Genomic DNA, 20884 nt, shown 5'->3' with positions numbered 1-20884 from the left:
GTATATTTATAATTTGCTGCACATTCTGCCTGGCTAGGGTATATTTATCATTTGCTGCACATTCTGCCTGGCTGGTGTATATTTATAATTTGATGCACATTCTGCCTGGCTAGGGTATATTTATCATTTGCTGCACATTCCGCATGGCTAGGGTATATTTATCATTTGCTGCACATTTTTCCTGGCTAGGGTATATTTATTATTTGCTGTATATTCCGCCTGGCTAGTGTATATTTATCATTTGCTGCATATTCCGCCTTCCTAGTGTATATCTATCATTTGCTGCACATTCCGCCTGGCTAGTGTATATTTATCACTTGCTGCACATTCTGCGGCTTCTGTGCTTCGTGCAGTCCTGGGCGCCCTAGTCGCGAATGTGCCGTTTCCTAATGGTTTGGGTTTCACCCTCCTTCAATCTCTCTGAGTTTCCTCATTGAAAGTGGTGGCCATGTTAAAGGACCTGAGAACATCTACACACATCTTTGTTTACATTCATTTAGCGCAAGAATAACTCAGCACTGCTATTCAGGCTGGATGTGGATAACTGCAATGCAGGGTTCAGGACTGAGAGGCGCAAAGAAGCCTGGGAAGGTTTTGGGTAATTATTAAGGTGATTTTGTGGGGTGTCCTAACCTACATCTTGGCTTTAGTCGCTTATTATTTTCCTGCATCTCGTGCAGCTGTATTTTCAGCGCTACAGAGTTTTGTAGCCAAGTCTCCTTGGCCTTGGTAATAATTCCACTTATCTTTGACTGGCCAGAGGTACCTCGGTTTGTCATGGGTCAGCAGTCATTACCTATGTTTATAGTCCTTCCGGTCCCCCTCCCTCACACAGCCTTCTCCTGAGGGAAGTCTAGCCTCCTGGTCTTGCTAGCATGAAAGACTCCCAGTGCACCTCTCGGATTTAGTCTGGGATCATGACTGCAGGGGTCTGAAATAACAGGGAACTCTCTCTCCCCCACCCCTTTCCCACTCCCCCTGTTCCTCTCTCCTCCCTCCCTCCCCCCGTCCATTTCACAAGCCCCCCATACATATCTATTGGGAACTGAGAACCCACAATGCAGAAACTTCAAGTGTTACCCATTGGAACCTAAGCATTGGCACAATGTCACTCATTGGGAGTGAGTCTCACCCTTTTGAGAAGTCTCACTTATTGAGTGTCAATTTCGCTTTCTGAAATACATTCTCTCCCACGCTGTGCAAATCTCACAGTCTGAATGGAGCACTATCTCACTCGCTGGTAGTACTGGCCTCACCCACCTGCGGAAAAGTGAAATGCAGGTGTTCTCAGAATGACCACTGATATTTTCTCATGAATATTCATTTTGGATTTCTTGGGAGCCTGCTTTGGCATTTCAACATGGAAGATTAACAAGTGATCCTGATTCCCTGTTGCACAGTGAATTTCTTGCAGCACAGACTCTCTCCTGGGGTTCTATTCTCACAGCTACCTCGGAGCACATTCTCACTCACTAGGTGTAAATCTTACTTCATTGGAGCTCAGACTCACTCATCGAGGTTGAATCTTACACCAAGGAGCATATTCTTGCTTACTTTGTGAAAGAGGCACAACTCAGAGTGTAGTCAAAGCCCTTGGGTGTGATCGCCACTCAGTGGAGCGCACTCTCACATATGGCGTGTGAGGGTCTGCCCTTGAAACAGTCTTGATCAATATGTGTACTCACCAGTGCTTAATTTGCAAATAAAAACGTGCCGGTGCCCAAAACTCTCCTATGAAACACGCGGCTGCTGCAATTAAATGTGCAAACACAGAACATCAAGGCAGTGTAATCCTAAAGCCTTCTCGGGCCTCTTTAATCCATTTACAGCCACTCCCTGCCTCTTGGCTCACTCTTGCAGCTTTTTCATTTTTTCTCTTCCTCCGCCTTTCCCATATGTGTCTTTTGCTCACAGTAAATGCCTGATGCAGAAAACTAAGATCTGGCCCTCAAAAATAAGTACCGGTGCTCTGCACCGGAAACAACAAGCACAAATTAAGCACTGGTTCTCACACTTTAGAGAAACACTAAATCATTGTTTGCAAGACTCACACCATGAAGCATGACCTCACTAAAGAGAGGTGAGTCTCACCTCAGTACACATTCCTGATAATTGAGTCAGAGTTTTACTCCTCATGGGTCATATACAGTATGCTAGTCCGGTATGAGTTTCACTCTTTGCAACACAACTGACATATTGGATTTAGAGTCACACCCGGAAGGACAGTCTCATTCACTAGATGGTGGTCTCACTCATCAGACCACATCTTCACTTTGATGTCTAGTTTCATCCACTGGAAGATAGTTTCAAAACTTAAAGCCCCATCTCACTGATACGACATCTGTCTTACAGCTTGGCAGGGCGGCTCCTCCATAGGGACGGAGGAGCGTCACCCCCGCCAGCAAAAGCAGCTGCAAAGCTTTTTCCCCCAAAACTACTATAAACTATGTTTATGATAGTTTTTTGGTGAAAAGGCGCAGGCCACATGGGTGACGAGTGGGAACACGTGTGTTTGGCCGGCTGTCTCGGGCCGGCCAAACACACATGCACAGCGGGCTTTCTCCAGCCCAGCAACACTGTTGCCAGGCTGGAGAGAGACTGCACAGGCTCCCAGTCTGCCTGGGAGCACCCTGGTTGGGTGCTCCCAGCCAATCCTAACGCTGCTCTGAGCAGCGTCAGGATTGGCCCAGGGCAGGCTGGGAGCCAGCTAGACAGAGGAGTAGAGGAGCGGTGCGCGATCGGAGGTAAGTGGATTTAAAAAAAATGTTTTTACATTTTTTTATTTAATTATCCCCGACCCCACCCGCCCCCTCCGCAGACGCATGCACCTCCCCACCCCTTTTCATTAGCGTGAACCACAACTGCAGCTTGGATCTTTGAAGAGAGTCTCACACATTCAGCCACAGTGTCACTCACCAGGTGTGAGGCTTGTGGTTTGCAGAACAATCCTGGTCAATGGATCTGACTCCTTGGCGCTCGTACGTGCTCACTCGTGGATTAAGGGACATTGTTTTGATCTCAAGCAAATACTGAGACATGGGATAAAGGTATCAGGACCTGAATCACCACCTGAATGTTCTAAGGTAATACACCAAGCGCCTTGTCAAAGCACAGAAGAGATTCATCTATGACAAGAAACGCGAGCTTCATGAGTGGAAGGGATCATGATGCAGAATGACACTGTGAAATAATGTGCCATCACATGGTTGTCACTGGTGGCTAAAGGGGGGAAACAATGATAATGTTATTTCAGATCAGAGATAGAGTAGCTGTATGGTTCTGTCGATCAAACGGGACTGATTTTTGCAGCACTAATGCCTTCCATCATTGAGACCAGAAGCATCTCCCGTTCAAAGTATTTAATAAAGTGTCGAGCACAAGGTCCTGATGGTTTACCAAGTTTCCTCATGATTAAATCTGAGCCTAAGGCCAAAATGGGTGCACAAGTCTACAGAAACTTCTTATTGACATTAAGGGCCTCATTACGACCCCGGTGGTCTTTAGACCGCTAGGGTGGCGGTAGCAGTCTGACCTCTGCCAAAGCGGTGGTCCGACCATTTTGGTGGTGGCATGACTGGCACATTATGACCATGGCAGTTGTGCCACAGACGGACTGCCAGCACCACCAGTTTATCTCCGCAGAAGGGGCTGGCGGTACAAATCCGCAAGGGGAATACGACCACCCATCTCTGCCAGCTTTACATGGTGGTTGGACCGCCATGTAAAGGCTGGCAGAGACACGGTGCAGAGGGCTCCAGGGGGACCCCTGCACTGCCCATGCACTTGGCATGGGTACTGGTGCACACTACACACTGCAGCATTGCCTATGGCTCAATTATGAAAAAAATGTTGTAGGTTGTTTACCACTGGGCCAGCGGACAGAAACATTGTTTCCGCCTGCTGACCTAGCGGGAAACTTCTAATGGGGACAGCGGAAAGGTGGCCGTACTGGCAGCAACTTGACCACCGGAGTGTGGCGGTCGGCCTTTTCTGTCCGCCAAACTCATAATGACCTCCTAAGTGTGCCAAAGACTGGAGAGGGTGTGTAATCCTTCTCTCGTAGTAAAGGACTGGAATTAAGATCTAGCTTCAGGTAGAATTATACATCTGGCAGTCAGTCTGCCCTAGTGAAGATTTTGACAAACTTATTTTGTTTCATCATTTTGATTGGCCCTAGAGCAAAACCTTGATTCTTGATGCCCAAGTTTGATTATTCAATGCCAAATGTTGTTATGTTAGGTGACTTAGGACAAGAGGCAAAGAAATTGAATCAGAAGGTATTTTTCTATGGATATGTCATAGTGTACACAGACTATTCAGAACTTGGTAGCTCACTTATTTTCAGGCATCACGTACATGGACCATATTTCTGGCAGCACTACATTAGATGCCAATTCACAAAACCATCATCTTCAAACCTATTTGTGTCTGCTGAAAAGCCGGGCAGGAAGAAGGACCTTTCACTCTTAACTCCAGACTGATCCAGTGGGATCCTCCTTGATACTTGAGATCTAGTGCTGTGGATTTGTTGGTTCTATTGTGCTTCTGCCGGACAAGACCACGCAGCCGGTCATTTTAATTTCTTGCATTAAAAACATGGAATATATTACTACCTTTTTTGAAAAGCCATTTCACACCATTTGAGGTTTTGTAAAACTCTTAAAACATGACTCTTTACAACTGTTATTGAGGTTTAATGAGTGGCTGTAGTTTCTGGTATTTGTCATTTCTATGTGCCAGGATATCTTGGTGGGATCACTGTATGCTCTCATCTCTTTTGCGCTCTCTTTGTTTGTTTCTTGTTGCATAGATCTGAAAGCAGAAGGTAAAAGACTGGGGTCTTAATAAATAATGGTTAAGAATTACTATTCCTTCTTCACTGTAGGCTATGGATGTGGTTGTTTTTGTCCTCACACCAGTTGGATCACAAAGCTCCTAGACCAGGCTTACCAGTTCTGCACCTATGAACGCTATCACTGTGTATGTATGAATGTATGTGTGTGTGTATGAATGTGGTACTTCCATAGCACAAACCGGGCCAAAAAGGCCACATAGTGCTGCACAGGGTGAAAGACAAGCAGACAGTCAAAGCGATGTGAGAAGGAGCTGATTGTTGGATTGTGACTGCATTGTGATGTAGTGTTCCCTAAAACATGTGTCTTCAATTCTTTCCTAAATTCGAGCATTGTTGGGATGGTCCTGGTGGATAGAGGGATGTTGTTCCAGATTCCAGGTGCACAAATGGAAAAGGCTTCCTGCCGTGTTTGTCATTTTTTATACCCAGGGCCTGATTGAGAGTTTGGCCGAGGGGTACTCCATCACAAATGTGAGGGACATCCTGCCGGCTGCATCACAAGTTCCATAGGCTATAAGGGGATTGTAATTCAGCGGATGGGATATCTGTCACGTTTGAGATGGAGTAACGTCCTCTGCCAAACTGTAAGCCAGGCCCTCAGGCACCAGTCAGACGGTCTCCAGGCTGTGGAGTGCCGAGAGCCATCAGAGATGGGGCACTTTTTCATGAGGGTGTTGGTTGTGATGTCTTTGTGAATGATGCAGCTGGTTTTGAAGATGGTGCAGGCCGTCAAGGAAAAAACATGGAGTACCGTTAAGTGGAAAAACATTCAGTGGATCAGCAATTTTTATTTAACAGAAACCCAGAAGCTTAGAAATTTACCGTTGTCCACTAAATTGCTGTATAGGGATTCACTTTACAGATTCCCTTAGTTGCAATCTGCATGTCGAATCCGCTGTCCTCCCAAAAAAACACCAGGCATCGCCAAATTGGCTTTGTTCAGATACTGTGAGGGCTCTCTCGATGCGTAAATCACCACTTATTGTGGAAAGATATTGTTATTTCGAATATGGTGCATTATGGACTGATAGAAAAACTAGGAAATATGAAAGGAGATTTTTTAGGAAAACACTTTGGGTTTATAGACCTGATTTGGGTATTTGACTGTGAACTGGGTACAATAACTATGTTTTAGAAGCTCAGCGCAACATGCATACATTTTTGGGATAAAGCGGAGTGTACCAAGAATGAATGCTTTACCAGAACAATTGATGAAGAATGTATTATATTATATGTCTATTGCTCTTGTGTTTGTGAAAGATGTTTTGGGCTATCTCAAAATGACATTTAATATTCAGGAAAGACTGATTTTAATCAAAAATGCATTCAATGAAAGAGTGCCTTATATGGGCAGACATTCCTAATGGGATCGTATGTTAAATGAGCAGACGGCAGATATTTCGAATGGGAGAATACGGGTACTCTCCCATTTACATATGTCTGTCCTTTTAAAGCACTGAAACGGATCAATATAGGTGGCCATAGTGCCATTAGGAATGACCAACCGAAGCACTCGAGTTTGTGTGGACATCTATGAGGGACACCGGCTGCAGTGGCAACACGGCGATGCATTTCATACAACAGGCTGGAAAAGGGAATGAGATGTTATTTCCTGCTTGGTCATTTATTTGAATGAGGGGAAAAACGCATCTTACCTTAGGAATGATGGCTAGGTGAGCTGGTGTCATGGCTCAGTGACTCAAGCAGTGATCTGCAGTTCGCCAATTTGAATTGTCGAGAGGCCAGCGCAACCTTTCATCCTTTTGTGGTCGGTAAATTACATTCGGTAATAGCATTAGCTGTTATTTACAGCGCCTAAAAGCACATAAAGGCCTAATTTGAAAACATGTTGGGTGATACACTTATGTGTGGATTTTTAAACATTTTTTTTTAAATCGTGGACAATTTTTTTTTATTATTAAGCCAAGTATGACTATTGCATATTAAAACACTTCTGTGGCTTCGCTCTTCTGCAGTCCAGACCTCACTCCTTATAGCATAGTTCCTCCTTGAACACGCCGCGTCAATCCTAGGACGTGGACCTAAAAGTATGGAACACTTTCTCTTCTTTAGGGTTTTCCTAATTTACCTCGTGTCATTGTCTCCCCCGTGCGGCGTCATTCTCACTCCTTAAAGTGAGGTTTCACCACTGATCCTGGGCCCGAGGTTAGACCCATAATCTCACTGTGTCTCCATCCCAATAGTTCGAGTGCATGTCTCATGGGTTTGCAGCTGACGGTGGGGCGACCCCTCACTCACTGGGTGTGACTCATTTCTTGGGCACTGAGTCCCTGGACCACTGTCTCTGTTGTTAAGGTGAGTCCCACCGCAGGGAGCACAGTTTCACTCCTGGCCGTTTACCTGAGCCCCCTGTCATGAACAGAGCCTCCAAACTGGAATGCACCTGTTTTGTGCTAAAACAAAAATGTCTGTTGAATGAAACACACAAAAAGGGGCTGACCTAACTAGTGATGTTTTACGTGGGTCCGGAAGGATTCAAACAATGCCTGATCTCCAGAAAAACGACGATCTAAACGAGCTATATTTTAACAAATTGTGTGCAATATAAGGGTGTTCTGAAAACTGACATGAATCCGCCACTTATGTTGACCTCACAGAATGCTGATCAGTGCGTGGATCAATGTTCAATATAAAAAGAATGTACTAATATAAAAAAAAAAAAAGATTTCCTATGATATTGCGGTTTTATAGTCCTATTTTCAAGAATTACATATTACATGCAAATATTAAAATACATTGCAAAACAGCGGTGAATATACAGAAATCACCGGGTCGACGTTTGTAAATGGAAAAAAGTAGACTGCCTCTTTAACGCATCCGGCCGTGTTCCGACCTGCCCTGCCCTCCGTGATCTTCTGTGCTCCGTCTCTCCATTAATAACCCGGGCAGCTGCAGCAATCCTCCCCCCTCCGTGCTCCAATCCCAGGACAAGATCTGCGTCCATTTCCTCTGGAGTGGGCCCCAGGCAGCCAATCAGAGCCCCACCCACTGCCCATCCCTCGGCCTAGCCATAAAACAAGCCCTGAGAGCGGTGGAAGGTGGCTCCGCCCCTGCTGCCTGAAAGCGGCCGCTGATTGGCGGGACGGGCTGTCGCTCCCGTCCGGCTCCACCAGTGGCGTCAGGGCTGGGTGTAAATAGGAAGCCTGCAGGGAGGCTGCACATGGTACCTTTGATAGTAGCCACCAGTGGCGAGGAGGAGCCGCTCACCATTATCTCTGGACATTCTTTTTTTTTTTTTTTTTTTTTTAACTAGGAATAGCAGAAAAAAAGAAGATTGGCATCAAGGGAAGCCACCCAGCACATCTCTTCAGATGCTCTCCAAGGGGGAAGTGGACTATTGCAGCTCTGGTGGCCAGGAGCAGACCCTGGACGGCTCAAGTGGTAAGCAGATGGCAGCCTGGTGGGGCCTCCCCTCTGCGCCTGGCGGTGCGTGGGTTCAGCATCACTGCACACAGGCACCCGCACACCTCCGCACAGCCTCTCGGGGCACGCGCACACAGCACCTCTCACCCAGCGGGGGGTGATGGGGAGGGGGGCGCTCACCAGACCCGGGGATACAAGCCTAGGAGCAGCCGTCTGCACACCTCTAGCACTGTACAGAGCTGCCCTGCTCACGCATCCCCGGGGTGGACGTCACGCGAGCTCACCACACATCACCGGGGTCTGAAGGAGTGGGATGTCACACCTCACGCGCGCACACAGTGCTTTAAATGGACAGGTACTGTCCTGTACTGAGTACCTGCGCTTCTTTAATGTGAAAGTGTTTTTCCATTTAAAGCGCTGCGCGCACACAAGTATTGTGTTCTTCACGGAACATTTAGATACCTCAATTGTTTAATGTTTTAGTATGATTCACTTTGTATTGTAGAATATCTTCCTATTAACTATATTTGCGCCTATATGTGATGTCAGTACTTAAACATGGACAAATACATATGTACTTTATACATATGCCTGTTTGTATACATAAATGCATATTTAATTAAGCATTCACATACGTTTATCAACATGAATATTTATATATATCGATTGTTGATAAAATGTCTGAATGCAACTGTAGCTATGGTTGAGATTCGTAGGTACAGAGCATTTTTTTTTTTAAATCAAAAACATTTTGGTTCATTTGACAAATTCACAGAATCTCTCTCTTCATCTCTCTCTCTCTCTCTCTCTCTCTCTCTCTATATATATATATATATATATAAATAAATACATACTCACACAAATATGTGTGTCATAGCTATTAATTTAGCTCTCCATTTCAGTCTCTTACTATAAATATATATATATATATATAGATAGATATAAACGCCTATATATGTGTGTTGTGTGTATTATAGCTACTAAAGTATATCTATATATATATGTATATTCTGTATATTGTGTGCATGTGTATATTATATATCTCAATTTAGCGCTCTGTTTTTTCTTCATAGGCAAGTATATTGCAGCTATGGATCTCTCTCTATATACGTGTATATATATATATGTGTATATATTAGTGCTGTCAATTTCTTTTTGTACATACATTTAGGCGTGTTTGTGTGTACAGCCTTGCAGCGCACGGGCATGCATAGCTCTATACAGCGCTGTGGGAGCAGTGATGACACTGGCGGTCTCCATCCGAGCATCTCACAGGGTGTGGGTTGCAGACCTCAGTCAGAGCCTGTCTCGCACGCGCACCTTTGAGATGCCTCTTGCACGCGCGCAGCACTCTTTCCTTGCATGGGCAATAAAGATGCACAATGAACTGAGCTCCTCGCGCCCCCGGGGCCTGCAGGTCTCTGCTGCACAGTGGCATTGTGAAGCACAAACTGGAGGGAGTCCAGAGGGCAGAGGCGGGCGCGTGGGGGCATCCTGGCATCTTTGCACAGTGCGCGCACTGAGCAGCAGCAGGCAGCCATGTCCCCCGATATCCAGGACCTGGGTGTCCTGGGGGCTTCAGTGCTCGGCTCCCTGGGGCCCCGCACACACACCGTTGACCCTGGGACACATTTGTGCATCTTCCTAGGTTCTCATTAGTCGGGCTCCCTTTCCTGGTGACAGACCTACCTGCGTGCGCCTTGAAGTCGCTTCCTGGCGTCTCAGGGAGGCGCAAGGGCTTTTGCATATTATTATCATGTAATGAATTTTGGATCACAGGGGCCATGCTGGGGCAGACCCTGACCTGGGTACCCTGTTGTACTTGGCAATCCTGTGCCTCGGTGGATCTTGGTACTTCTAATTGCCGAGGTGCCACTCAAGATACCCAGCGCCGCCAGTGCCATGGGGTTGTTTTCTAATTCCGATCTGGAAACAAAAAAGGCGACTGTACATCGTGAACACCCGGTCCCGAAAGAGATCCCGCTGACTTTTAGGGGCGTTCAGGGGTGGCGGCCTCTCCGCGTTCCCCTTTCCTGATGTCCTAAAACATTTCTCTCCAATGGGTTTATATGATACGAGCCCTGGCCTGAAATCGCGGCATGAAATACGCGCAACGAGCCCGCGAGCCCGCAGTTATCGAAGCCAAGTGCGTGCCCCCGGCTCTGCCACGGTGACGTGGATGCAGCAGGTGCAATGGTGCCCTTGCCAGTTGGCACAGGGAGCGGCGGCGAGAAAACTCAGTGTGCAATATTTTATCAGAAATTATCTGTCCAATTTTCGGATTCATTTTCTGACCCGCAGTAACGGACATAAAATGGATGAATTGGAAATGGTGCCGGCCTTCTATTTTCCGAACGCAAATTAACGAATGCGCTTGTAAGAAGGTTTTTTTGTTGTTGTTAAAGACCCGCAATTATCAACCGTTATCTATCTATCTATCTATCTATCTATCTATCTATCTATCTATCTATCTATCTATCTATCTATCTATCTATCTATCTATCCAAGCATAAATATGTATACTAATACATGTATTTAAATGTATATATTATAATCACTCATATTCATATATATACATAGACGTGCGGACAGTCACGCACATGTTGGGTTTGTCCGCGTGACTGTCTGCACCCAGTGTGTAGCAATTCGATAATTCTTGCTTTACTCAACACTGCTATTCTGTTTTCAAATAATTTTCAATAACATATTTTTTTCCAGACATTTAATACATTCAAAAGCTGAGTTTTGAGAGATTGAAATATTTAAAAATCTGCATTATTAGTATATACATCAAGGGGGCAGTTCTGCGCCTGTGGGGGCTCACTTCTAAAAGTGAAAATACAATACGAATTTAAAAATAAAACTCCCGCAGTAGGAATGCTTCAGGGCTGTGAGAATCGGACCCAGTGTCTGTCTTGCACCGATGCTAAGTGATTTTTAGTTGCCGGGCACACGTGGGCACCTTCACCATCACGCACACTTTTCACAGACCACCATGGCCAGGTGGGGGTTTGTTGTCAGACCTGCTAGGTGTGGGCAGCAGGATACCTCTGTATCGGCAAGGTCTTTTTTTTGTACCCCCACAAGCCGTGCCAAACACAGATTTGTGTTTCTTTGTTTTTTATTTTAGTCTCCTTGTCAGGGCCTTTGTTTACCCTCATTATTTTTTTTAACTTCCTGTGTTTTTTGCTAGATCGCTTCTGGGGCTGGTGGCTTCCCCGGGGGGTGGCATCTTTCACCGAACCCACCATTGGCTACGATTTGCCATCAGCACGATTGTGCCTGATTGCCCCTCTCTAGTGTGCCAGCACCGGCCCGCCAGCTTCTCGCCGCTGTAGATCCGGCGTGTTAAACAACCCTCTTCCCGCCTCGGTGCTGATGATTTCTGCCCTCTTCTCTCCCCCACCCCTAGGCAACCATTTCAAGCTGATGGAATACACGTACGATGAAGACCTGGACGAGCTGTGCCCGGTGTGTGGAGACAAGGTGTCCGGGTACCACTATGGGCTCCTGACCTGCGAGAGCTGCAAGGTAAGGAGTCTGCCAAGCAGGTGCGCCGACCCCCGCGAGCCGGGCACCTGAGGTGCCCCCGAGAGCTCTGCCTGTGTTATCAGTGCTAGACGTGGAAATAAGTAGGTGCCGGCACTCCCCCATTCAAAGTGTGGCACCGCTGCTGAGCAGTGCCTGTGGTTTCCATGTGAACGATTGCATTACTGCTGCGAAGTGCAGGCACTCCCCCATTCAAAGTGTGGCACCGCTGCTGAGCAGTGCCTGTGGTTTCCAGGTGAACGATTACGTTTCTGCTGCGAAGTGCAGGCACTCCCCCATTCAAAGTGTGGCACCGCTGCTGAGCAGTGCCTGTGGTTTCCATGTGAACGATTACGTTTCTGCTGCGAAGTGCAGGCACTCCCCCATTCAAAGTGTGGCACCGCTGCTGAGCAGTGCCTGTGGTTTCCATGTGAACGATTGCATTACTGTTGCGAAGTGCAGGCACTCCCCCATTCAAAGTGTGGCACCGCTGCTGAGCAGTGCCTGTGGTTTCCATGTGAACGATTGCATTACTGCTGCGAAGTGCAGGCACTCCCCCATTCAAAGCGTGGCACCGCTGCTGAGCAGTGCCTGTGGTTTCCATGTGAACGATTGCATTACTGCTGCGAAGTGCAGGCACTCCCCCATTCAAAGTATGGCACCGCTGCTGAGCAGTGCCTGTGGTTTCCATGTGAACGATTGCATTACTGCTGCGAAGTGCAGGCACTCCCCCATTCAAAGTATGGCACCGCTGCTGAGCAGTGCCTGTGGTTTCCATGTGAACGATTGCATTACTGCTGCGAAGTGCAGGCACTCCCCCATTCAAAGTGTGGCACCAATGCTGAGCAGTGCCTGTGGTTTCTATGTGAACGATTACGTTGCTGATTGGAAGTGCTGGTTTTCCCCCATTACGACCATTACACCACTACTGAAAAGTGCCAGTACTCTAGATTTAAAGATTTTACCTTGCTCCTGATAGGCTTTTTCTGACATTATTTCTTTAAAAGATTACATCACTGGCGAAAAGTACGGCATTCTCCCTTAAAATTACTCCTGGTACATGTAAATTACGCCAGTGTAATTTGCATACTTTCGGGAAATATACAGTACTCGAGTTTTACACAGTTCCTGAAATGAAGCCTTTATGCCACTTTGAGTAATGACACAGCATTCACAGGAACAACAGAATTGAGGGGCTGTTGTGATTTTGTCTTTGTTTTGCACGTGTTTTTGCTCAAAATGCCCCCTCGTGTCAAACCTGGCACGAGGATGTATTTCACTTTAAAATGTATTGCAAAACGACGGAGTGGCATTTTATGTAATGACGATAATTGTTTATGTAATGACGATAAGCTTCCTTAATTTTGCCAAAGGTTTGCATACTTATTTGAAAAAATCCGTGAATACTGCAAACCCTAATTACTTTACTGCTGAGATCTGCAAGTAGTCTCCTGTTAACAGTGTTCAACCACTGCTGCTAAGTGGCAGTGCCCTCCCTTCGAGTGATTACATCGCTGCTGAGAAGTGCTGGTACTCTCCCATTGAAATGTTTACTACATCACTGCTGAGAAGTGCTGGTACCCCTACATTGAGACTGTTACATCACTGCTGAGAAGTACTTGTACCCCTACATTAATACTGTTACATCACTGCTGAGAAGTGCTGGTACCCCTACATTAATACTGTTACATCGCTGCTGAGAAGTGCTGGTACCCCTACATTAATACTGTTACATCACTGCTGAGAAGTGCTGGTACCCCTACATTAATACTGTTACATCACTGCTGAGAAGTGCTGGTACCCTCCATTAATACTGTTACATCACTGCTGAGAAGTGCTGGTACCCCTACATTAATACTGTTACATCGCTGCTGAGAAGTGGCAGTACACAACAGTATTCTCCTTTGAAATGATTGCATCTGCATTGAGAGGTGGAAGTAATGATATCAGCAAGCTCAAGAAGTCTCCTATAAAGTATTTACATCACTCCTGACAAGTGCCGGCACTCTGCCACTGAAATGTTTACATCCCTGCTGAGAAATGCTGCCACACCTACATTGAGACTGTTACATCACTGCCGAGAAGTGCTGGTACCCCTACATTAATGCTGTTACATCGCTGCTGAGAAGTGCTGGTACCACTACATTAATGCTGTTACATCGCTGCTGAGAAGTGCTGGTACCCCTACATTAACACTGTTACATCACTGCTGAGAAGTGCTGGTACCCCTACATTAATACTGTTACATCGCTGCTGAGAAGTGCTGGTACCCCTCCATTAATACTGTTACATCACTGCTGAGAAGTGCTGGTACCACTACATTAATACTGTTACATCGCTGCTGAGAAGTGCTGGTACCACTACATTAATGCTGTTACATCGCTGCTGAGAAGTGCTGGTACCACTACATTAATACTGTTACATCGCTGCTGAGAAGTGCTGGTACCACTACAATAATACTGTTACATCGCTGCTGAGAAGTGCTGGTACCACTACATTAATACTGTTACATCGCTGCTGAGAAGTGCTGGTACCCCTACATTAATGCTGTTACATCGCTGCTGAGAAGTGCTGGTACCACTACATTAATACTGTTACATCGCTGCTGAGAAGTGCTGGTACCACTACATTAATACTGTTACATTGCTGCTGAGAAGTGCTGGTACCACTACAATAATACTGTTACATCGCTGCTGAGAAGTGCTGGTACCACTACATTAATACTGTTACATCGCTGCTGAGAAATGCTGGTACCCCTACATTAATACTGTTACATCGCTGCTGAGAAGTGCTGGTACCACTACATTAATGCTGTTACATCGCTGCTGAGAAGTGCTGGTACCACTACATTAATGCTGTTACATCGCTGCTGAGAAGTGCTGGTACCCCTACATTAACACTGTTACATCGCTGCTGAGAAGTGCTGGTACCCCTACATTAATACTGTTACATCGCTGCTGAGAAGTGCTGGTACCCCTCCATTAATACTGTTAGATCGCTGCTGAGAAGTGCTGGTACCACTACATTAATGCTGTTACATCGCTGCTGAGAAGTGCTGGTACCACTACATTAATACTGTTACATCGCTGCTGAGAAGTGCTGGTACCCCTACATTAATACTGTTACATCGCTGCTGAGAAGTGCTGGTACCCCTCCATTAATACTGTTACATCGCTGCTGAGAAGTGCTGGTACCACTACATTAATACTGTTACATCGCTGCTGAGAAGTGCTGGTACCACTACATTAATGCTGTTACATCGCTGCTGAGAAGTGCTGGTACCACTACATTAATACTGTTACATCGCTGCTGAGAAGTGCTGGTACCACTACAATAATACTGTTACATCGCTGCTGAGAAGTGCTGGTACCACTACATTAATACTGTTACATCGCTGCTGAGAAGTGCTGGTACCCCTACATTAATGCTGTTACATCGCTGCTGAGAAGTGCTGGTACCACTACATTAATACTGTTACATCGCTGCTGAGAAGTGCTGGTACCACTACATTAATACTGTTACATCGCTGCTGAGAAGTGCTGGTACCACTACAATAATACTGTTACATCGCTGCTGAGAAGTGCTGGTACCACTACATTAATACTGTTACATCGCTGCTGAGAAATGCTGGTACCCCTACATTAATGCTGTTACATCGCTGCTGAGAAGTGCTGGTACCACTACATTAATACTGTTACATCGCTGCTGAGAAGTGCTGGTACCACTACATTAATACTGTTACATCGCTGCTGAGAAGTGCTGGTACCACTACATTAATACTGTTACATCGCTGCTGAGAAGTGCTGGTACCACTACATTAATACTGTTACATCGCTGTTGAGAAGTGACAGTACATGACAGTATTCTCCTTTGAAATGATTGCATCTGCATTGAGAGGTGGAAGTAATGATCACAGCAAGCTCAAGAAGTCTCCTATAAAGTATTTACATCACTCCTGACAAGTGCTGGCGCTCTGCCATTGAAATGTTTACATCACTGCTGAGAAGTACTGGTACCCCTCCATTAATACTGTTACATCGCTGCTGAGAAGTGCTGGTACCCTTACATTAATACTGTTACATCACTGCTGAGAAGTGCTGGTACCCCTACATTAACACTGTTACATCACTGCTGAGAAGTGCTGGTACCCCTACATTAATACTGTTACATCGCTGCTGAGAAGTGCTGGTACCCCTACATTAACACTGTTACATCACTGCTGAGAAGTGCTGGCACACTCCATTAATACGGTTACATCACTGCTGAGAAGTGCTGGTATCCCTACATTAATACTGTTACATCACTGCTGAGAAGTGCTGGTACCCCTACATTAATACTGTTACATCACTGCTGAGAAGTGCTGGTACCCCTACATTAACACTGTTACATCACTGCTGAGAAGTGCTGGCACACTCCATTAATACTGTTACATCACTGCTGAGAAGTGCTGGTACCCTCCATTAATACTGTTACATCACTGCTGAGAAGTGCTGGTACCCCTACATTAATACTGTTACATCGCTGCTGAGAAGTGGCAGTACACAACAGTATTCTCCTTTGAAATGATTGCATCTGCATTGAGAGGTGGAAGTAATGATCACAGCAAGCTCAAGAAGTCTCCTATAAAGTATTTACATCACTCCTGACAAGTGCTGGCACTCTGCCACTGAAATGTTTACATCCCTGCTGAGAAGTGCTGGTATCCCTACATTGAGACTGTTACATCACTGCTGAGAAGTGGTGGTACCCCTACATTGAGACTGTTACATCACTGCTGAGAAGTGCTGGTACCCCTACATTAACACAGTTACGTCACTGCTGAGAAGTACTGGTACCCCTACATTAATACTGTTACATCACTGCTGAGAAGTGCTGGTACCCTCCATTAATACTGTTACATCGCTGCTGAGAAGTGCTGGTACCCCTACATTAACACTGTTACATCACTGCTGAGAAGTGCTGGCACACTCCATTAATACGGTTACATCACTGCTGAGAAGTGCTGGTACCCTCCATTAATACTGTTACATCGCTGCTGAGAAGTGCTGGTACCCCTACATTAATACTGTTACATCGCTGCTGAGAAGTGGCAGTACACAACAGTATTCTCCTTTGAAATGATTGCATCTGCATTGAGAGGTGGAAGTAATGATCACAGCAAGCTCAAGAAGTCTTCTATAAAGTATTTACATCACTCCTGACAAGTGCCGGCACTCTGCCACTGAAATGTTCACATCACTGCTGAGAAGTGCTGGTACCCCTACATTAATACTGTTACATCACTGCTGAGAAGTACAGGTACCCCTACATTGAGACTGTTACATCACTGCTGAGAAGTGCTGGTACCCCTACATTGAGACTGTTACATCTCTGCTGAGAAGTGCTGGTACCCTCCATTAACACTGTTACATCACTGCTGAGAAGTGCTGGTACCCCTACATTAATACTGTTACATCGCTGCTGAGAAGTGACAGTACATGACAGTATTCTCCTTTGAAAGGATTGCATCTGCATTGAGAGGTGGAAGTAATGATCACAGCAAGCTCAAGAAATCTCCTATAAAGTATTTACATCACTCCCGACAAGTGCTGGCACTCTGCCACTGAAATGTTTACATCCCTGCTGAGAAGTGCTGGTATCCCTACATTGAGACTGTTACATCACTGCTGAGAAGTGCTGGTACCCCTACATTAATACTGTTACATCACTGCTGAGAAGTGCTGGTACCCCTACATTAATACTGTTACATCACTGCTGAGAAGTGCTGGTACCCCTACATTAATACTGTTACATCACTGCTGAGAAGTGCTGGTACCCCTACATTAATACTGTTACATCACTGCTGAGAAGTGCTGGTACCCTCCATTAACACTTACATCACTGCTGATAAGTGCTGGTACCCCTACATTAACACTGTTACATCACTGCTGAGAAGTGCTTGTACCCCTACATTAACACTGTTACATCACCGCTGAGAAGTGCTGGTACCCCTACATTAATACTGTTACATCACTTCTGAGAAGTACTGGTACCCTCCATTAATACTGTTACATCACTGCTGAGAAGTGCTGGTACCCTCCATTAATACTGTTACATCGCTGCTGAGAAGTGCTGGTATCCCCCATTAATACTGTTACATCGCCGCTGAGAAGTGCTGATACCCCTCCATTAATACTGTTACACCACTTCTGAGAAGTGCTGGTACCCTCCCTCCTCCCCATTAATACTGTTACATCACCGCTGAGAAATGCTGGTACCCTCCATTAATACTGTTACATCTCTGCTGGGAAGTGCTTATACCCCCCCCATTAATACTGTTACACCACTTGTTAGAAGTGCTGGTACCCCCGCCCCTCCCCCATTAATACTGTTACATCTCCGCTGACAAATGCTGCTTCTCTCCTTTTCCAGTGCGGTACTCGGTACATACATCACCTGACCTCATGTTCATTGATTAATGTATTTATTAAGTAGTTTTGTAGCCATCTGTGTGTGAAGGGCTGAATGTCTCCCCTTGGTTACTTCAGAGCTTATTCTCAATGATTGGTGAAACAATCTAGACAAGTCCCAGTCTAGTCATGTCACAATCTAGACAAGGCACAATCTCGACAAGTCACGATCTAGACCTGTCACGATCTAGACCTGTCGCTGCTATTTAGGCTCCCTGCCCCTATTCAGTAGCGACCGACGAGTGTACGACCGATGGGCTGTTCTTTGTACAATGCACTCGGGGGGGTTGAACCGTCACTAACACTCCCAGTTTTTGCATAAAGAATGAGAAAATATGAAAAAAAAAGAACCAAGTCTTCTCAGGACCACACAGGTCAGTCATATGGGAAAGCTTTGGTGCAGGCCTAGTTTTCTGGCTTACAACGTACAGATTAATGGGTGGGGGTCCGATGTATCGAGACAGGTAAAAAAAAGCGGTTGAAATGAGCAGTCAGACTTTTTTGAGACCTGTCTCTGATGTTGAGATGCAACCTATGCGGAAATAGATTGCGGTGTGATTTCTCTAGCCGTGTGGGGTCGCAGGATAACTAATAAACCTTAACTAGGTAGGTCACTGTTTGTGACCCCCTGTCACTAGCTACAAACAGAGGGATGGTGGCCTTAAAGGAAGAGCAGGCCAGCATCTTTGTGTATGGATGCCCATGTTCCTTACAAGAGCTATTACTGCTTTAAACAAGCATTTGCAATACAACGGGTCTTGCGTTTGCTCGAGTTAGAGCTATTACCAGTGTAAATTCCTAACTGGACTTTTCTTGTCACATAAATTGAAAATAAAAAGTAAAACAGTTGACATATGCGAGCCAATTCAAAGCGCCACAGCCGCCATGAGCGTGAGTGCGAAGGAGACACACAAAAGGAAAAAGAAGTTCACTCGCGGTCAAACATATCGGCAATCGGCAGTTATCTATGTAACAGGGTCAGTGTCCAAGGCGGTAACAAAACTGCCCCAAGGAGGGACAAACGTAAAGCATTTACCAATGACAACAAAGGATTTTTGAAAGGCAAGCCCAAGAGCGATAATGATAGTGATGGGTGTGCGGTAGGCGTGGTTAAAGGCCCGCAAAGAGATTACAACACGTCAAAGGTCTTGCGCGCTCAACCTAAAAAGTGAAAGATTTCCTTTTGGAACAACTTCACAAGTAGCTTGTACTTGGCCTGCTGTCTCCTCTGCACCCCTCAGCCCTCCCTCTCCCCAAGGACACCCAATATTATTCCCAAAGGTGAAGTTCTGCAACTGTACAGCTTTCCCATGACAAGGTGCGTACTGCACCCACAATTGTCGACACAGACTATTGACATGTCTCATACTAAATCACAATAAGGATGGGACACCCCTTCCTAATTGCAATTTTGAATGAGCCCCAAAACGTTTTTTGAAATCAAACAAAGCCTTTTCCTAATGTCAGGATTTTAGTAAGCACTAAAGAATCATTTAGGGGTTGCGGACTCAATGTTTTTGCAAATCGCAGGGTCTGCGACTGCAAAATGCTTTAGTCCATAAGGTCCTCAGACCATATTCTATCCCCTGAAAATGGACTAGGTACAAATACTCCTGTTTAATGGTAAATGTCGCCATTTTTGTGATTCTCTGTCACAAAATGGACAGAGAGTTGTTCTGTGGCACTTCTGTTCATTTGTAGTGTGTTTTTGTAAACCCACCTTGGTGTTTTTGTGTTGCCTTGATAGGGATATTCTCTGTTTGGAAGGATCCCCATCTCCTAATTTTGGCAGGTAGGGGGCACATGAGATAAATTGAATTTTCTAAGATCACACAATGCAGTAAAGTGGATGAGCTAAGATTAGAAGTGATATTTCCTGTTGCCAATGAAAACATGTATTTATACATTTGTAAGCAAAACATTTTTAGCAAAAACACTGTACACAGTAACAAGGCAGTCCATTTCGTCACAAGCTGTGCAATGGTTACATAGATCAGGGATAGCAGTGTGTGATGAACAATGGAACAACGCAATAATCGTTCTTTATATATCATTTACATAGTTAAAGTAACAAAAACTTATGTTTGTGTTACACTGTATATAATTGCAGCTGCAGGCACGGGGAGATTCTGTGGTGTGCCCAGAATCACAAAATGTCTAACCAAGGGCCAGAGCCGTGACTAGAACCCAGGTTTCAGTTCAGAAATCAGGCCACATTACCTTAGCTCTCACACATCACTATCTCTACCTCTGTTTGTAATAGATTACAGGCATATACTCATTTGAGACCACAAACTTGCCATAAAACATGCAGTCATAAATTAGGAAGCATTCTATGTTAGAAGATAATTCATTTTATTCTTATAAAAACTGAAAAAATGTACAAAAAAGCAGACTCGCACGGAGACTCCATTAATGGGATGACATATTTTGGGTTGGTTCTTCCTTTTCTCAGGACCATGTATGCACATCTTCCAGATAACTGGCGCACAATAAGGTTCTCTCTTTTCTGAAGTAGTTATAGCAACAACATCACATTTCTGGCACGTCGAAGCACTCGATAGAGAACTGCAAGAGTAGGGTCCTGCAATTCAAATGATGCTCCAAGTCCCCCAGAAGCTCCTCGCCATGTCCAAGGACGAGGCCAAAGGTCACATGCTTTTATAAG

General features: G+C 45.4%; 1 protein-coding gene across 1 annotated transcript in view; it reads left to right on the top strand.

The window, feature by feature from the left end:
- Positions 1-8006: 8006 nt before the first annotated feature.
- NR5A1 (nuclear receptor subfamily 5 group A member 1) overlaps positions 8007-20884 on the top strand; it is a 310911-nt gene continuing 298033 nt past the window's right edge. The window contains exons 1-2 of the mRNA XM_069242538.1: positions 8007-8257; positions 11652-11770. Coding sequence (XP_069098639.1) covers positions 8188-8257; positions 11652-11770 — 189 coding nt within the window. The 5' untranslated portion in view covers positions 8007-8187. The remainder of the gene's footprint in view (positions 8258-11651; positions 11771-20884) is intronic.

The sequence above is a fragment of the Pleurodeles waltl genome, chromosome 6, assembly GCF_031143425.1.
Source record: "Pleurodeles waltl isolate 20211129_DDA chromosome 6, aPleWal1.hap1.20221129, whole genome shotgun sequence".
NCBI classification, from domain to species: domain Eukaryota; kingdom Metazoa; phylum Chordata; class Amphibia; order Caudata; family Salamandridae; genus Pleurodeles; species Pleurodeles waltl.
The sequence above is the reverse complement of the archived record's forward strand: the minus strand, read 5'-3'. Positions and strand labels throughout refer to the sequence as shown.